At 45.8% G+C, this 15,520-nt stretch overlaps 2 protein-coding genes across 4 annotated transcripts; one reads left to right on the forward strand and one right to left on the reverse strand.

Annotated features, from left to right (window-relative positions):
* Positions 1 to 1,235: 1,235 nt before the first annotated feature.
* mtmr7b (myotubularin related protein 7b) lies at positions 1,236 to 8,574 on the forward strand. Of its 3 annotated transcripts, none has more exons than XM_029143336.3 (14): positions 1,236 to 1,526; positions 1,763 to 1,888; positions 2,202 to 2,364; positions 2,468 to 2,625; positions 3,273 to 3,401; positions 3,469 to 3,603; positions 3,684 to 3,816; positions 3,911 to 4,020; positions 5,071 to 5,196; positions 5,300 to 5,349; positions 6,013 to 6,213; positions 6,284 to 6,418; positions 6,486 to 6,748; positions 7,368 to 7,505. In XM_029143336.3, the coding sequence occupies exons 1-13, from the start codon at positions 1,503 to 1,505 to the stop codon at positions 6,709 to 6,711; spliced, it is 1,716 nt and encodes a 571-aa protein (XP_028999169.1). In that variant the 5' UTR covers positions 1,236 to 1,502; the 3' UTR covers positions 6,712 to 6,748; positions 7,368 to 7,505. The 3 variants fall into 3 exon arrangements, with proteins under 3 accessions (XP_028999169.1, XP_028999161.1, XP_028999168.1); XM_029143328.2 differs by having other exon boundaries at positions 1,237 to 1,526; positions 6,486 to 6,612; positions 7,368 to 8,574; XM_029143335.3 differs by having other exon boundaries at positions 1,237 to 1,526; positions 6,486 to 6,667; positions 7,368 to 7,564.
* A 436-nt stretch (positions 8,575 to 9,010) lies between these two features.
* Positions 9,011 to 14,412, reverse strand: pmm2 (phosphomannomutase 2). Its single transcript, XM_029144106.3, has 8 exons — positions 14,188 to 14,412; positions 12,968 to 13,079; positions 12,808 to 12,884; positions 12,531 to 12,622; positions 12,330 to 12,429; positions 11,648 to 11,723; positions 11,190 to 11,305; positions 9,011 to 9,571 (listed from the first exon to the last, which is right to left on the reverse strand). Exons 1-8 carry the CDS (start codon positions 14,260 to 14,262, stop codon positions 9,467 to 9,469), a joined length of 753 nt encoding a protein of 250 aa, XP_028999939.1. The 5' UTR covers positions 14,263 to 14,412; the 3' UTR covers positions 9,011 to 9,466.
* Positions 14,413 to 15,520: the final 1,108 nt, after the last annotated feature.

Consider the following 15,520-nt stretch of genomic DNA (forward strand, 5'->3'; position numbering starts at 1 on the left):
AATACGACTTTCAACGTTTACAAGATGTAAAGCTAGTTGTGGATATATTGTGCATCATTCCCAAAACAAAAACATGCCGGTCTAAACTGTAGCGATGCTCAGGTGGAACGTGCAATTCACTGAGGCTTTAGGCATCATTTGCTCTACTACGCCACTTAGTGGACAGAATAAATATAGGTCGAACTTTTACAATATGTTTTTGACTAAATTAAATAAATGTACTTTCAATTATGTCAGTAAATATATGATCCACTTATATCAAAGTATTTTGTATTGTATATCTTTTAGATCTTTTAGAGTTTTAACATATTTACACTTCGGCCTCTTCGGACATTCTTTTCCTGTCAGGTGTGAAGACGACATGGTCAGAGTGAGCAAACAGTTTATCTGGGCTGAACCCAAGAGGCTCGAGCAGCAAACACCAGAAAAGGGACATGGTCCTGTCTTAATCTGTCTCCAGGCAGTAGACAAGGAAACAGAGTGCATTCAGAGTTCTGTGCCAACTCATCTGCTCTGAGACTTGAAACAACATGTTTAACCTCTGAGGTTGTCTTTACCTGTTTAAACAATTATGACAAAATATTTGTGCCTTGCGTGCTTAGGGGTTCTGAGTCACCCAAAGGTAGAAAGGTAGGTTGTCAGGGCCTTAAGAACAGACACAGTGGTTCGCTTTACCTCAGGGTAGCTAGTGAACTAGTGCATCTAGCTGCGTGTTTCTCTCTACTCCTTGTCTGATCCTGATGCTGCTACCAGCTGGATTCATGTTGGAGACAGGTCATCAAATAAGGACTGAACCACTCTCACCTTGACCAGCTGAACAGCAGCGTGTGCTGCATGTTGGAGGCTAAGCTGTTAGTCAAACGTGCCTTTGATGTCAGCTTTTAGAAGGTCATCTGTTCAGTCTGGATGTGTGTAGAAAACAGGGGGTGTGTTTTATGCCAGGTGTGTGCAGTAATTATGACTGTTGCCAAGACACAATTAAAAGCAACAGCGAGTGTAAAAGCTTACTGGTTCTGTACTGGTTCTGTACCAGAGTGTGCCACGGAATCATCTGTGTGACCTCTAGTCACGTGAGAGTAATGATAAAGAGTTCACACCTGCCTCGCAATAAAGGAAAGGAGGTTTCAACAAAAAATAAAAAAAATGCTGTTTGAATATTTCTCCGTTTTTGCCCACAATAAACGTAATTATTTAGTTTTATTTTGAAAGCCAAAGCGGAGACTGCGTGTTTTTTTTATCTTATTTTGAAAGGTACAACCGGAGACGCGGCGCTTTAGCGTTACTGGTCAGTAACATATCCCGGGTACCGTGGAGGTCAGTGACGGGCGGCGGTTCTCCTCCGGGTTCGTGTTAGGCGAACAGGCGTGGAGCACCGAGGGAACATGGCGGCTCACGTCCAGGGGCCGCGGGCCGCGGGCGGCTGCTGACATGCAGCGGACGGAACGATCCACTCGGCTGGTCGGCTCCCTTTCTCTCCGTCTCCTCCATTTTGGTCGTCAGTGATGGAGCACATCCGCACGCCCAAGGTAAGCGTCACGGTCAGCGCTGCGTGTGCGCGCGTTACATTCGGGACTCTGGACCCGCAGATTCAACACTGGGAACACGGTCCGGTACCGGACTGAGTCCGCTCTGCCCCAGTGAGACGGGTCTGATTGAACGGGCCTCTGCACAAACGGCCCGGACATTAAGATGCGCTTGGCTCCACGGTTCTGGTGCCGCTGAGCTTCTTCTAGCTCGTGTCCCTCTTTTTGGTCCCTGTCAGGTGGAAAACGTGCGTCTCCTGGAACGATCGTCCGGCCAGAGACGGATCAGCACCGGGACTCTGTACCTGTCCGCCACGCACACCATCTTCGTAGAGAGCAACCCGGACACACGCAGGGAGACATGGGTCAGAACCGGCGCCGTTGTTCTTCTAATGGGAAGCTGACAGGGCTGTGGGCTGGTCACTGATGGGACCGTGGGATGGGTTCTAGCACAGACCTGGAGTCAGGTTTCACCCAGCAGGCAGAACAAAGGCACATGCTAATGAGCTCAGGTTGAAACGAAGCTGAAGCAACCACCCACTTCTCCTTTTAGAGTTTAAAAGAAGGTTCCTCTCCTAACAATCTGGGTCACAAGACCGATTACACCATAATGTAGTGTTTGCTTCGATGCTTCGTAGAAGGACCTGGAGGAGTGGTTCTAGTGTGCTTGTGTCTCAGGTGCTGCACAGCCTGGTGAGCGGCGTGGAGAGGACGCCCAGCACTCCTGCAGGGAGCCAGCTGATGCTGCGCTGCAAGGACTTCAAAGTCTTCCAGATCCTCATCCCTCAGGAGAAAGACTGCTCGGACGTGCACTCCTCACTGGTCAGACTGTCGCACCCAGGTGTGTGTATGTGTGTGTGTGAGTTGATGTGATGGATTTAAACGTCCATGAACGCGCGTTGGTGCGTTTCTTTAACAGTGTCCCCGCTCTTGTCCCATTGCAGAGAAGTACAGTGAGCTGTACTGCCTTTCATTCAATCCCAGCGTGAACAAAGAGGAGAGGGAGGAGTCATGGAGGTTCATCGACCTGATGGCCGACTACAAGAGGATGGGAGTCCCCAACAACCTGTGGGTGACCACAGCCGCCAACAGTGAATACAGGGTCAGTGTGACTGCGTGCACCGACCTGACCCTGATCGGGCCTATTGTGACGTCTACCATCACTAAAGCCTGTACTTTGACCCTCCGGTCTGTTGTTCCGTCCAGTGCACTGCGTCTGCCTTGTAGTCGAGGCCTACACCTCACAAGACCTGACACTAAACAACAACTGAAACCCAACATTAGCAGAATATTAACAATTATCAGGTATACTGCCTAAAATGTGACCATCACATAATTTGAGGTAATTACTGGGCACCAATAACAAAAAAGTCTCTCATGTCGTTACTAATAACAACAATACTGTAAAATATTGTAAAAGTCTAACAGGTGGGTTCAAGACTTCAACCAAATCCTATCTTACCACTTCTCCATACTCAGACATAAAACCCCTCCTACTGTGGGACTCGGTGCGGTGAGCAGGGTCTTGGTGGTTGTTGAAAACCAAAATAAAGTCCTGGTTGGACTGATCCTGGACCTGGTTACGTCCAGTCTAGGCCTGGGCCACTGTCTTTTATTATGCTGGACAACAGACTAACGTGTGTGTGTGTGTGTGTGTGTGTGTGTGTGTGTGTGTGTGTGTGTGTGTGTGTGTGTGTGTGTGTGTGTGTGTGTGTGTGTGTGTGTGTGTGTGTGTGTGTGTTCTTCCAGGTGTGTGATACTTACCCCTCCGAGGTGTTTGTTCCAAAGTCGGCCACACCTGCCGTCATTGTGTGCAGCTCCAGGTTCAGGAGTCGGGGACGGTTTCCTGCTCTGACCTACTTCCACCAGGACACACTGGTCAGTACCACTCGGACCCACACGCACAGCAGTACGGAGAGCAGTAACGGCGTGTCTTGTGCTGCAGGCAGCAGTGTGTCGGTGCAGTCAGCCGCTGTCCGGCTTCAGTGGACGCTGTCAGGAGGACGAGCTGATGCTTCAAGCTATAATGAAGTCCAACCCCGGCAGTGACTACATTTATGTGGTGGACACTAGGCCCAAGGTAACGCACAGCCACTGCTGAGTCTATGCAGCGGTCGGTACCATTCACCAGTGTGTGTGTGTGTGTGTGCGCGCATGCAGCTGAACGCCATGGCCAACCGAGCAGCGGGCAAAGGCTATGAGAACGAGGACCATTACACCAACATCAAGCTGCAGTTCATCGGCATCGAAAACATTCATGTGATGAGGAGCAGCCAGCAGAAAATCATTGACAGTAAGAGGAGTGTGTGTGTGTGTGTGTGTCTGCATGTGTGTGTTGCGATGCTATGATGATGTCGTTCCTGCTTCCTGTGTCCTTCCTCCTACAGTTGGTGACATGCGGGCTCCCTCCATGACTGACTTCCTGTGGGGTCTGGAGAACTCTGGTTGGCTCAAACACATCAAGGCTGTACTGGACGCCGGCGTCTTCATAGCCAGGGTTTGTAGCTGGTCAGACATGAAGCCACACACATGTGCTTCTAAAGTAAAGGACAAAAGTTTACTTTATATCTACATCTACATACAGTGGGACAAAAAAGTATTTAGTCAGCCACTAATTGTGCAAGTTCACCCACTTAAAAAGATGAGAGAGACCTTTAGTTTCCATCATAGGTATTTGATCAACTATTAGAGACATATTGAGAAAAAAAATCCCGAAAATCACATTTTTTGCATGTATTTGCAAATTATGGTGGAAAAAAGGTATTTGGTCACGTACAAACAAGCTAGATTTCTGTCTCTCACAGATCTGTCACTTCTTCTTTAAGACACTTCTCTGTCCTCTACCTGTATTAAAAAATGGAAGAAATACAAGACCGATAAAACAACGACTGCTATCCTCCCTCCATGTGGGGCTCCACGCAACATCTCACCCAAAAATCCCAGAACCACACGGGGGGAAGTAGTGAATGACCGGCAGAGAGCTGGGACTACAGTCAGTAACACACGCCACCAGGGACTCAAATCCTGCAGTGCCAGATGTGGCACCCTGCCTCAGCCAGTACATGTCCAGGTTTGCTACAGAGCATTGGGATGATCCAGAAGAGGATTGGGAGAGCGTTATATGGTCGGATGAAACCAGAGTAGAACTTAATAATAACTCAACTCGCCGTGTTTGGAGGAGAAAGAATGCTGAGTTGCATCCAAAGAACACCATACCCACTGTGAAGCATGGGGTTAAGCATTTAGGCAGAACTTGCACAATTGGTGGCTGACTAAATACTTTTTAGCCCCACTGTATCTGTCTGTCTAACTGAATGGTTATTAATTAAGAGTCTTGACAATAGATGGAGAAGAGCAGTAAAACATGTGGACGTTATTAATCCAGTTCACAGGAAACAAACTGTTGGTAAATCATGTTGAATCAGGGAGAACATGCAAACAGAAGGTCAAACCCAACCAACTAAGCCCTTAAAAAGCAGATACTGGCCCAAAATACAAATGATAAGGAAGTCGGTCTCTTCTCAATCTGAACGCTGCCTGTCTCCAGGCCGTGGCTGATGAAGGTGTCAGTGTGCTGGTCCACTGTTCAGACGGCTGGGACAGGACGGCCCAGGCCTGCTCCGTGGCTAGTGTCCTGCTAGACCCATACTACAGAACCATCAAAGGCCTAATGGTAAAACACACACACACACACACACACACACACACACACACACACACACACACACACAGTCTCCCTTTGCCTGCTGTTCCACCTTCCACCTCCTCTGTTGTAGGTCCTAATAGAGAGAGACTGGGTTTCCTTTGGACACAAGTTTTCCCACAGGTCAGTAACTGGTTGTGCTCACCAGCGACATCCAAACCCTGCTAACCTCCACCCAGGGTGGTGGTCCTGAATGGAGAGCTGGGTTATGCTGCTCTCAGAACACTGGACATCTGCCTTGCAGCACTTTCTATGATAAGCTGCAGCATCTAAAGCAAAATTAGTTTTCTTCCAAAAAGATTATGGCTCCTTTAAAAGCCACTTCACAGACACCTTTCTGTCTGTTTAATTTTCAGGAGGGTTTGTTTGTGTGGCCTTGACATCATGTCAGGATGAGAAGCAACATTAAAGCCTGGGTCGTTTCTGACAGAGCTTCATGGTTAATTAAGACTAAAGAGCCAAATGATATCCATTGATAATTACAGAAACATTCCTTGCTATTATCCCTCTTGTCTTGCTTAAATTTAAGACCTTAAATTTGTGTTAATTTAATCTTATGCCCTGTATGAAGCAGAGGGTAAACGCAGAAACGACCGAACCAGGCAGGTTTGTTGACATAAAGATTGACCTAAAGATCATTCAGGTAAAGAATACCTGAATGATGGTGATGCAGAGTTGCAGAGCTACTGTGGCAGACGTCCTTCAGTCGTGTCTGGTTGTGCAGGTAGTTGTTGAGGTGTGTTTGCACGGGGAAGGTTCTTGCTGACCTGCTGGTCCCCACTGCAGGTACGCCCACCTGGACGGGGACCCTAAGGAGGTGTCCCCCGTCATCGACCAGTTCCTGGAGTGTGTGTGGCAGCTGTCGGAGCAGTTTCCGTGCGCCTTTGAGTTCAACGAGCACTTCCTCATCAGCCTACACACACACGTCTACTCCTGTCAGTTTGGGACCTTCTTGGGGAACTGCCAGAAGGAGCGCCGGGACATGAGGTAGGACGGAGACTCGGAGCCCGTAGGAGACGCGTCGGGCATTAGTTGACTGTGCTGTTGTGGTCTGCAGGCTCAGTGAGCGAACTCACTCTCTGTGGCCTCAGCTGTGGGAGGACAGAGCGGAGTACACCAACCCGCTGTACAAGGCTGAGCTGAGCCAGAGTCAGGCTGTCCTCAGGCCCAACACCACCCCCTACTGCTTCAAGTGAGTCCCTGCAGCAGGCGAGCGCCGCTTCAACAACCACGGTTTACTGACGCAGTAATGTGTGCAGGATGTGGAAGGGTCTCTACAATCACATGGACAAGACGACGCCCGCTCGCCAGTCGCCTGCCGACGTCCTGTCCGCTGTAAGGGAAGAGTCTCAGCAGCTGGAGGAGGAGCTGACCAATCACCAGGAGGTACCGCCAGGAGGAACCGCCCACCACAACCACCAGCACCCGGGCTCCAGACAAGGCATACCACACACCAAGCCTCTTCACACACTAAACGCTCGGTAGCCTCCAGGAGAAGACGTGTCCGACGGGTTGGGTTCAGGTGAAGGAGGTTCCTGTGAGACAGTTCCTGGGTTGGAGGGCTAGGCTGCGTGTTTTACAGTGTGGCTGGACCTAACTTGCTGCTCTCTGACCATCATGTGTCATCTTACCTTTCTCTGACCTGTGTTTTAATGTAGTCACTCAGAGCCGTAGAAGGTCAGAGAGTGAGGGTCGTGGTACCGAGCTCTTAAGTTGTCCCCCTTCTCATTCTGGTCAGACAAGTCTAGTGTCCTGCAGGGGGTGCTGTCACATAGGACACCGTTATCTGAGCTCTGACAGCATTTTTTTAAGATGGAGGATGATAACTGATAAATGAGTAAAAGGTGCTACACCCGAAACAGCCACATGTGTGGCATGAACAGAGGTCTGAGGTGCTGGTCGTAGCTCGTAGCAAGGTTCGACCTTGGCCTTTACCTATAACCATGAATGACCCACATGATGAAGATGTAAACCCCTCAGTAAGAATCACAAAGTCAACGTGTAGACACATTTACATTTAGTCTGTGACTCTTCATTGATGCCCTCTTCATATTCGCACTTACACATAAAGCTACAGCTATAGAACAAACCGAGGCCTCTCTGCTAACGAACATGTGCGTCTGTTTGTGTCACTGCTCCAGAGGATAGCGGCTCTGACCCGAAGGCCCGTCACATGGGAGAAGGTGGAGGTTCCTAGGAGGAGGACCGGCCACCTGCAGCAGAGACACTGTGGGCCGGACCCGCCCTCCAGCTACAGCGCCCCAGCACCCGGCCAGCACACAGCCCACTCTGAGCCAGAGGAGCCTCTCGGACCACACGTCCAGCTCAAGCACCTCTGTAGCTGCAGCGACCTGGAGTCTGGAGTGGCTGATCTCAGCAGCCGCTCGTCCAGCGGCGGCGACTACTGCAAGGACCCAGACTTTGAGTGAGCTGCTTGAACCAGAACTGGAGGAACAGCTGTACATACCTGATCGTATTTATTGGACTGTTTCCTTGGTGACAGTTAAGTTTCTGTGGTTTGTCTGAAGGGAATCACTGCGAACAAAGGGACAATTTTACTGCACTGAACTAAGTCTGTTTTCCTGTGGTTTGTTTCCTCCATGTTATGTTGTCCAACGTATTTTATAGATGGGTTTTATTTTTACTACTGACAGTTCAGCTTTGTTTACGAAATCAACTCTGACTACTGACAGATGGACAAATGTTACTGGAACAATGAGCAGCTGAAACTAAAAGAGAGAACTGACATTAACTGTTGACTTGAATCTAGCCGTGACTTCACATCATTTATTCACATGCAGTCTTCCCCCTTCAAAACATAATATATCTACATTATACTTATCTATACACAGTAATTATGGCCTCTTATATTCTGCTGCCTAAGAAAATCCTGTGAAAATTAGATCACATGTTGGAAACCAGGGTTTATCTAGTTCCTTTATCTTGTAATGTTTGATGGACTTTAAATCCAGTAGAAGTAGAACAAAAGGAATTTGAATTACCCAAAGACACTGGATGTTCACAGAGTAAAGGAATGTCACAGATCTGCATCATCATTAGAACAAAATGTTTACAAGTGTTGCGTTTGATTTTTTTGTACAATATCTGATATTGTACCAATTCCTTGTTAGTTCTAGTGCTTTGAGGCGTTCAAGGGCAGTAGTGGAGGGTAGTCATCTAGTTCCAACCTTTGAGGATCTAACTGTGCATCGCCCAGTTTCTGACGACTGTAACTGTATCATGTGACCCAGCTGTTGACCTCAGCTTGGCTAAAAAAGCTACAGGTGAGCTCGTCTGTTCCCACAGATCATTTACCAACAAGTCAATTAAATGTGTTCTTTGTCTCCACGCAGAGCTTCAAGTGCTTCTTCATGAACCTGTTTTAGGTCTTATTAGTTTTCCTGTGGCTCCATGCGACACAGCTGATCTAACAGTGACACACGTACGGAGATTATTAAACGTCTGCTTGACTGAACTAATGTGTCACAACTTAAACACTGGAGCTTCACTGGCTCAGAGCGGTTCCTGTCCTCCCTCTTGTACGTTTTACTACAGCCGGTGCTGCATCTACGCGTTGCTGTATCCATCGCTGTAAATGATCCATCAATAAACACACTGTTAAAGGTGAACTAATGATGAACAGGACCACAGAGCTTTACTCCAGCGGACTTCTGTTCAGCACCTGTCACTGGAGGCAACGTTTTTTTGCATCTTCAGCCTCAGATTCCTCACTTCAGGTTCTGTTTTATGAGCAGACTTTCTGTTTGTGAGACGAACAAAGACCAGTTGTTCCCATGTTTTATTTTCCGCTGTTCAGTATGACAGGTAAATTAAGGATTTAAGTGCTGTACAGGGTAAAACCTCTACTCATAGGAGCCATGATGTTGCCATGTCTCATAAGGTGCATTGGTTGTGTCAGATCTGTACATTAGGTGACATTTATAAAACAATCGAGTTCATTTGACATGAATGGTTTTGTACAGTAGAGGTGATAGGTTGCATGATGACTGAATCAGCAAATCCAGGCTACATCGAGGTAAAAACAGGTGTAAGGTGACTCGTCAGTAGTGGAGGTTAAGAACCGTGTTTAGAAAATTATCAAGCCTGTTAAACATCACGTTTAAAACATGACACTGCCGTCATATCTCCACACACTGCAGCGACACTGCTGCTGCAAACATCACTTATCTGAAAAATAAATGTCTGCATCCCTGGGCCTCATTCATACACTCAGTAACACTCAGGAGAAGAAAAGGTTCTGACACAACTGCTGCGTCTCCTCCGGACGGGAGACCTCGTGACCGATAGTTCGAGGGTCACAGAAAATCTCGTAGTCGTTTCCTCCCTGTTGCAGAAACAAACAAAAACATCCAGAGTAGTAGGTTAGATTAGTCATAGATCTGATCTAAACACATCATGAGGAAACCAACTCTTTACATTTAACCAGACTGTCAGTGATTCGTGTTTGACAGTTTATTTATAGTAGCTAGCCTTATAACGCTCATCTTATCTTGTTATCCGTCAACAAGACACCAATGCAGAGATTGTTTGGCAGCATTAACAGCACATGATGCACCAGGGAAGCCAATAAATAGTTTTATTGACGTGATCAAATATTAAAAAGCGCTGGAGTCACGTATGAAGCTTCTATCCTGCAGAGCCTCATGATTGGCGGGGGAGAAAACTCACCTCAGTATTCAGACATTATGCTAAGAATCCATGACAAAGCAGGAGAAACAAAGAAACAGCCTGTGTGTACTTTGAATATTCACGAAGGTTCATCAGCTCAACTACTGTGATCGCTCCCACATTTGTTCAGGGGTCAGAGCTTCACCTCACATAAACATTCTACACTTCAGTAACAGGCCTAAAATCATAAATGATTGAGAATAACCTGTAAAATCTAATATTTGTTATGTTGTTGATGTATCAAACATCTATTTACAAGCGTCCTAGTGTCCTTCAGTACATAAAACTACAACAATACAATGACTTATAACAAATAAAATCAGAACCATTACAGTAAAATGATTAGTCAGAGTCTCCATGGTATCTCTACCATCCTAATAGCAAGACTATGTGACCACCTGAGTAGAAATAAGTAAGCTGTATCATAGCACAGAAGAAGCTCTGGTCAAAGTAACTGAAGATCATTGACGATCAGATAATGTCTATTTACTGTCCTCGTCCTGTTAGAGCTTAATGCTGAATTGATACAATAAATCACTTAAACATTCACATCTGAACTAGTTTATTACCCAATTTTAATTTCACTTGATTATGTTGAACTTAATTTGACACATTTTACATGAATCTGCTTTTTGAAAGAAGTGATATTTTGAGCATATCAAAGTAAATAATGAGGTGAGGTAGGAAGAATTATGGGATTTATGCATAACATCAAGTTGTGGTGTTTGATAAGTTGGAGGTGGTTTTGTATTAAATGAGTTTGATACGTTGCCGGTGGTGTATATGGAGCCTCACTGTGCTACAGAGACTGCATGGTGTCCCGTCAGTGCCCACAGGGGGTTTTAATTGGGATGCAAATCAGAGCAGCCATAGGACAATTAATAAATGCTGCCATGTTTAAAACACAATGCATCCCGGTTTACACTTACTGAGCTGCCACATGAAGCCCCAGTACTTCAACATCCCGTTTATTATGTAAAAGCAGACATTCAGCCTACGCTTAGTACAGCAGACTATTGGGTGCAAACACGTGGTAGCATGCTGCAGCTTCACACCCCGGCGTCTGTGTGTGTGTGTGTGTGTGTGTGTGTGTGTGTGTGTGTGTGTGTGTGTGTGTGTGTGTGTGTGTGTGTGTGTGTGTGTGTGTGTGTGTGTGTGTGGAATCCCGGCAGGGTTGTTTGTCTCGTCTTTCTACTACTGGTCACACGGCTGCTCCTCGGCGTAAAGAATTTACATGTCATTTAAAGTTGGCTGGGCTCACTTAGCATACTCACAGGTTTGGTCTTGTCTCCAAAGAAGTGAATGCTGGAGTAGTTGTCCTGCTCGACGATCCCCAGACAGTACCTCTTATCCCAGCCATCAGGAAACACGTCAAAGCTGATCTGGCCTCCTGCAGAGAGGTGACCTCATGCTGAGAGAGAGCAGAGCTGCAGGTCCTGGCTTCAGTGCTAAACACAACAATGCTGAACACATGGGCTGCTGCTGCTCTCAGAAACTATGTCATTGCAAATACAAACTGTAAATACTGAATTTACCTGCATGTTCGTAAGCACAGACAGAGTTTACAGATACGCGGAGTGGTGAGACCGGGTCAGAACCTCACAGTGTATCCTGTATTTCAAGCCTGCCCTACAGAAGCATGGCTGGGGCATTTACCTGGAGCATCAGGCTCCCACAACCCCTCCTCTATTCTTATTTAAAGGAGCTGCTAGGATCAACGCTGTTCACTTACCAATTGAAAACGTGAGGCCTTTCCCTCTGAACTCTTCCTTCAACACGGACACAAACTTCTCTCGGATTTTCTCTTTCTGTTAAAGAGGAAAACAGAGACAGTCCAGCATGACATCTCTGCATTCACAGCGATGCTCCATGTGAGGGAAGGGGATCTTTACCGTGCTGAGTGAATGATCTCAGTATTTCCCCCACCGCCTATGCTTGTCACATCAGTCACATCATATTTTTGTCTTTCAGGATAAATGCCCTTTAAATAATTCTGCTCCGACTAGTGACCAAATGCAGGGTTATTTAACATCCATGTTGTTATAGAACTTTGTCTTTGAGTTGGCTTCCTTTTTTAAACTGTTTCGCGCTGGGTCCAGGCTGTACATGTCTCACGACAGGCTTGTTAGATATGACCTAACATTTTACACCTCTTTAGAATGACACACTTGACAAACAATATTTCAGTATCTGTTTAAAGTCTTTTCATCCTTGTAATGAAAGACATTCTGCTCTCTAGCTGCCTAAAGCTCTGCCGTGTGTTGGAAAGATGGATGTACACCAGTATAATCACAACTTGTTCTCTACATATAACTTCCTGCTCTGCATGACAATAAGTTAAAGAGCGACATGAACCCAGGAGGCATTAAATCAGACTCCCTCCACTACAGTGTCTGAGTAATGGCTGTGTTTACCTGATCCAGCACATAGAACTCTGTCCTCTCCTCCTGTGTGCAGCTGCGTCCTATTGGGGAGACGTTCAACATGCCGTTACGAAATTCAATAAATGTCCCCCTGCAAAACAATGTGACCTCATCAATCATGATTATTTCAGCTTTCCAGTGTTATACCAGCACTACAGTGTCCATCCATCACATACAGAACTGTTCTCATACCTCTTCTTGGGCAGTTTGATCTTTGCCATGTAGCTGAGAGAAAAGTTGATGAACTCCTGCAATAGCTCTTCTCCCATGTGGGCCTGGATGGACTGACAAGAACAAGGGCACAAAGTCAGCTGCTTGGAGTCGGTTACATGTAAGTGTAACGTCCTAATATTCAGGGCATCTGTGCAGTTTCTAATGAGTTTCACTCAAAACAAGCTGACAAACGTTCATCATAACAGATTAGACACGTACTGAACTCTTATTAACTCTGAGGTTAATAGTTTCTTACCTGGACAGAATGTAACGTTCCATTTTTATAAGCCACAAGGCCGTTCTCAGCAAACACGTAGTCCATGTTCTGGATCACTGAGCACAGACCAAGCAGAGTAAAGCAGGGAGGTCAGAGCTCTACCTCACAACTCAGACCAGTACAGATGTCTGTGTCTCACCATCGTCTCCCAGCTGCTCTTTGATCTTGTCAAGGTCCGAGCCTCCTACCACCCCGACCCGAACCCGAGTCCTCAGCTTCTGCAGGAACTCTGCCATGTGTGGGGTCACAGGCTACAATCAGCACAGACACAGAAAGTGAGAGAGAAAACAAGACGTCTGAGTTTTTAAAGGTTACCACAAGGTTATTTTTCCTATGATGCAGTTCTCCTTTCCTTTTAATACCACTTTAAGCTCAGATTTACTTCTCCTTCCATTCCCTAGGCTTCACCACCATCTCCCAGGACTTCAAGTGGGAGCTGTCACAAAGCCATCACTCAGTCATTACCTCCTCCATCACTATGTGCACTGTATGCTCTAACGTTCCATCTATCCAAGACCTGCACATTACAGTTGATCCCTCCCACCCTGGACATTAACTCCTTAAGCCACTTCCTGCAAATAGCTTCTTTCCGTCTGCCGTTGGACTCTTAAATAACACTGATCCATTTTGCAATGATATATATATATTTTTTTCATTTGCTACTACACAAACTTCACTGGTTTATGTTCATGTCCTTTGTGTTCTATGTGAGCACCAATCCACCGAAGCAACAATATGTTGAGAATGTCAATCACATGGCAATAAACAAGATTCTAATTCTGATAACGATCATTAGTTTTAATGCACAGGTTATTAACAGGAGAACAAGAAAGATTTTTGGCCTCTGACATTTGGTTTTAGTGTTTAGCTAATGTGGCAAAACAAAGCTTTGCTTAAAATGCTGACTTTCACTGACGTGTACATCTGCGTTCTCTTTGTTGCTCTGACTAAAATATCAATTTCCCAATAGAAAATAATGAAATGAAGCTTTGGTCACGCTTTAAAAGCCAAGTGTTTATTCTGGTTCTCTTCATGAATTATACTGCGGAAGTCAGTTATAATAGCTTCACGCCACAGCGAACGCATCTACAACCAGCAACTAGCTGCAGGCTCGGTGCTTCGAGCTCTTGTTTCCGCCGGACACTTCCCGTGGACGGTCCAGGCTGCAGACATTTCTGCATTTGTGGCTAACAGTACTCCACCAGCCATGTCTACTCATTCTTGGACTGTAGTGTTCTCGGGTCACATGTCGGGTTTTATTATGCGGGGCTGCATAGTGCAGTGTATCTTCAGAACACGCTGTGCCCACGACACCGACGTGGAACCGGATGTTGAGTGACTAGATGAGTCCATACACACCTGTCTCGGGGCCGTAAGCGTCCCGTCAACATCAAAGAGGCAGAGTGTGCTCGCGTCCAGAGTAGATCCCGTCATGCCGGTGTGACTGTGTCCCTTCGTTTCCGGTATTCTTCTACGTTCACCACACCGCGCGGTCACAGTATATTGTACACCACTGCGAACTACAAATATGACTCGTTACGAGTGACACACAGCGACTTTCCGCAGCGTAAAGGCGTATTACAAAATCACGTGACTAAAGACAAACACACGTCATCATTTTCGTTAGTATCACGTGACTGCATCGAGCTCGTATCTTTTGGCTGCAGTGAAAAATCCCTAAGTCTATATACGGCTGGATATTCTGTAATTTTCTAAACTGTGATTGTGTGGATACATTCCGGTTCACGTTAACAAGCTGGTTTCTAGCTATATGTTCTTATATGTTAACTTTGAATTGTTTGTGTCGTTGTGTGACCTTCACATTACAGGCCTCTTCAAGCCCCGGTGCAGGAAGTAGTCCGATCACTTATTATTATTATTATCATCAGTGCCGATAGGAGAGTGGTCCTACATAAAAAATGATACCTCGTTAAAAGTACTCATAAAATACTCAAATATACCGTGTAGTATGAAACTACACGGGACATTACTGGATAATGATATTGCATTATGATTATTGACCAATGGATCTGTTCATCACAGTTAAAGTTGCGTTATTATGTGACGCAACTTTAACAGCGGCGTAATCATGTCTTATGATAATGCTATACTTTGTATTACTAATGAACAACAATTACATTAAATCATAGCTACAAACCTGCCTCTTAAATGTAGTTTAGTGGAATGCATAAACAGCAGTGAAGTAGAACTGTTCTCATCAGTGAAATGTGTTTTCCCCCTGACTGTTGACTGTTACTTTTGCAGTTTATTTTGGTGCTACTTCATACACACCAGGGGACATATAGTGATTTTAAATATTACACTGAAGTGCAGTTTAATGCACTTTTGAACTTTGTAGCAGGATTTGGTCTTTATGTCAGTCTACAATAAAATAGAGTTTGTTTTCATGACCTAACCTAATAATGGTAGTCTGACCTATTTCCTTGTTTCGCTTCTTATTAACTAGAAATAATATAGGAACGCTCCAAAGCTTGTTTTGCTGCTGTCACTCCCCTCTGAAAAAGAAACGGTTAAAACGTATACAGCCGCCGACCACACACCAACAGATCAACTATATTTTGGTTTCGAGCAAACAAAGGATTTTTCGCGCCGTATGTTTAAAAGCCCAGTTCCACCAATCAGCGTACCAGATTTGCATATAAACGTGCTGGTTTGAAGTTGCGTTCTGGGA

Source organism: Betta splendens, chromosome 1 (genome assembly GCF_900634795.4).
Source record: "Betta splendens chromosome 1, fBetSpl5.4, whole genome shotgun sequence".
Taxonomy (NCBI): Eukaryota; Metazoa; Chordata; class Actinopteri; order Anabantiformes; family Osphronemidae; genus Betta; species Betta splendens.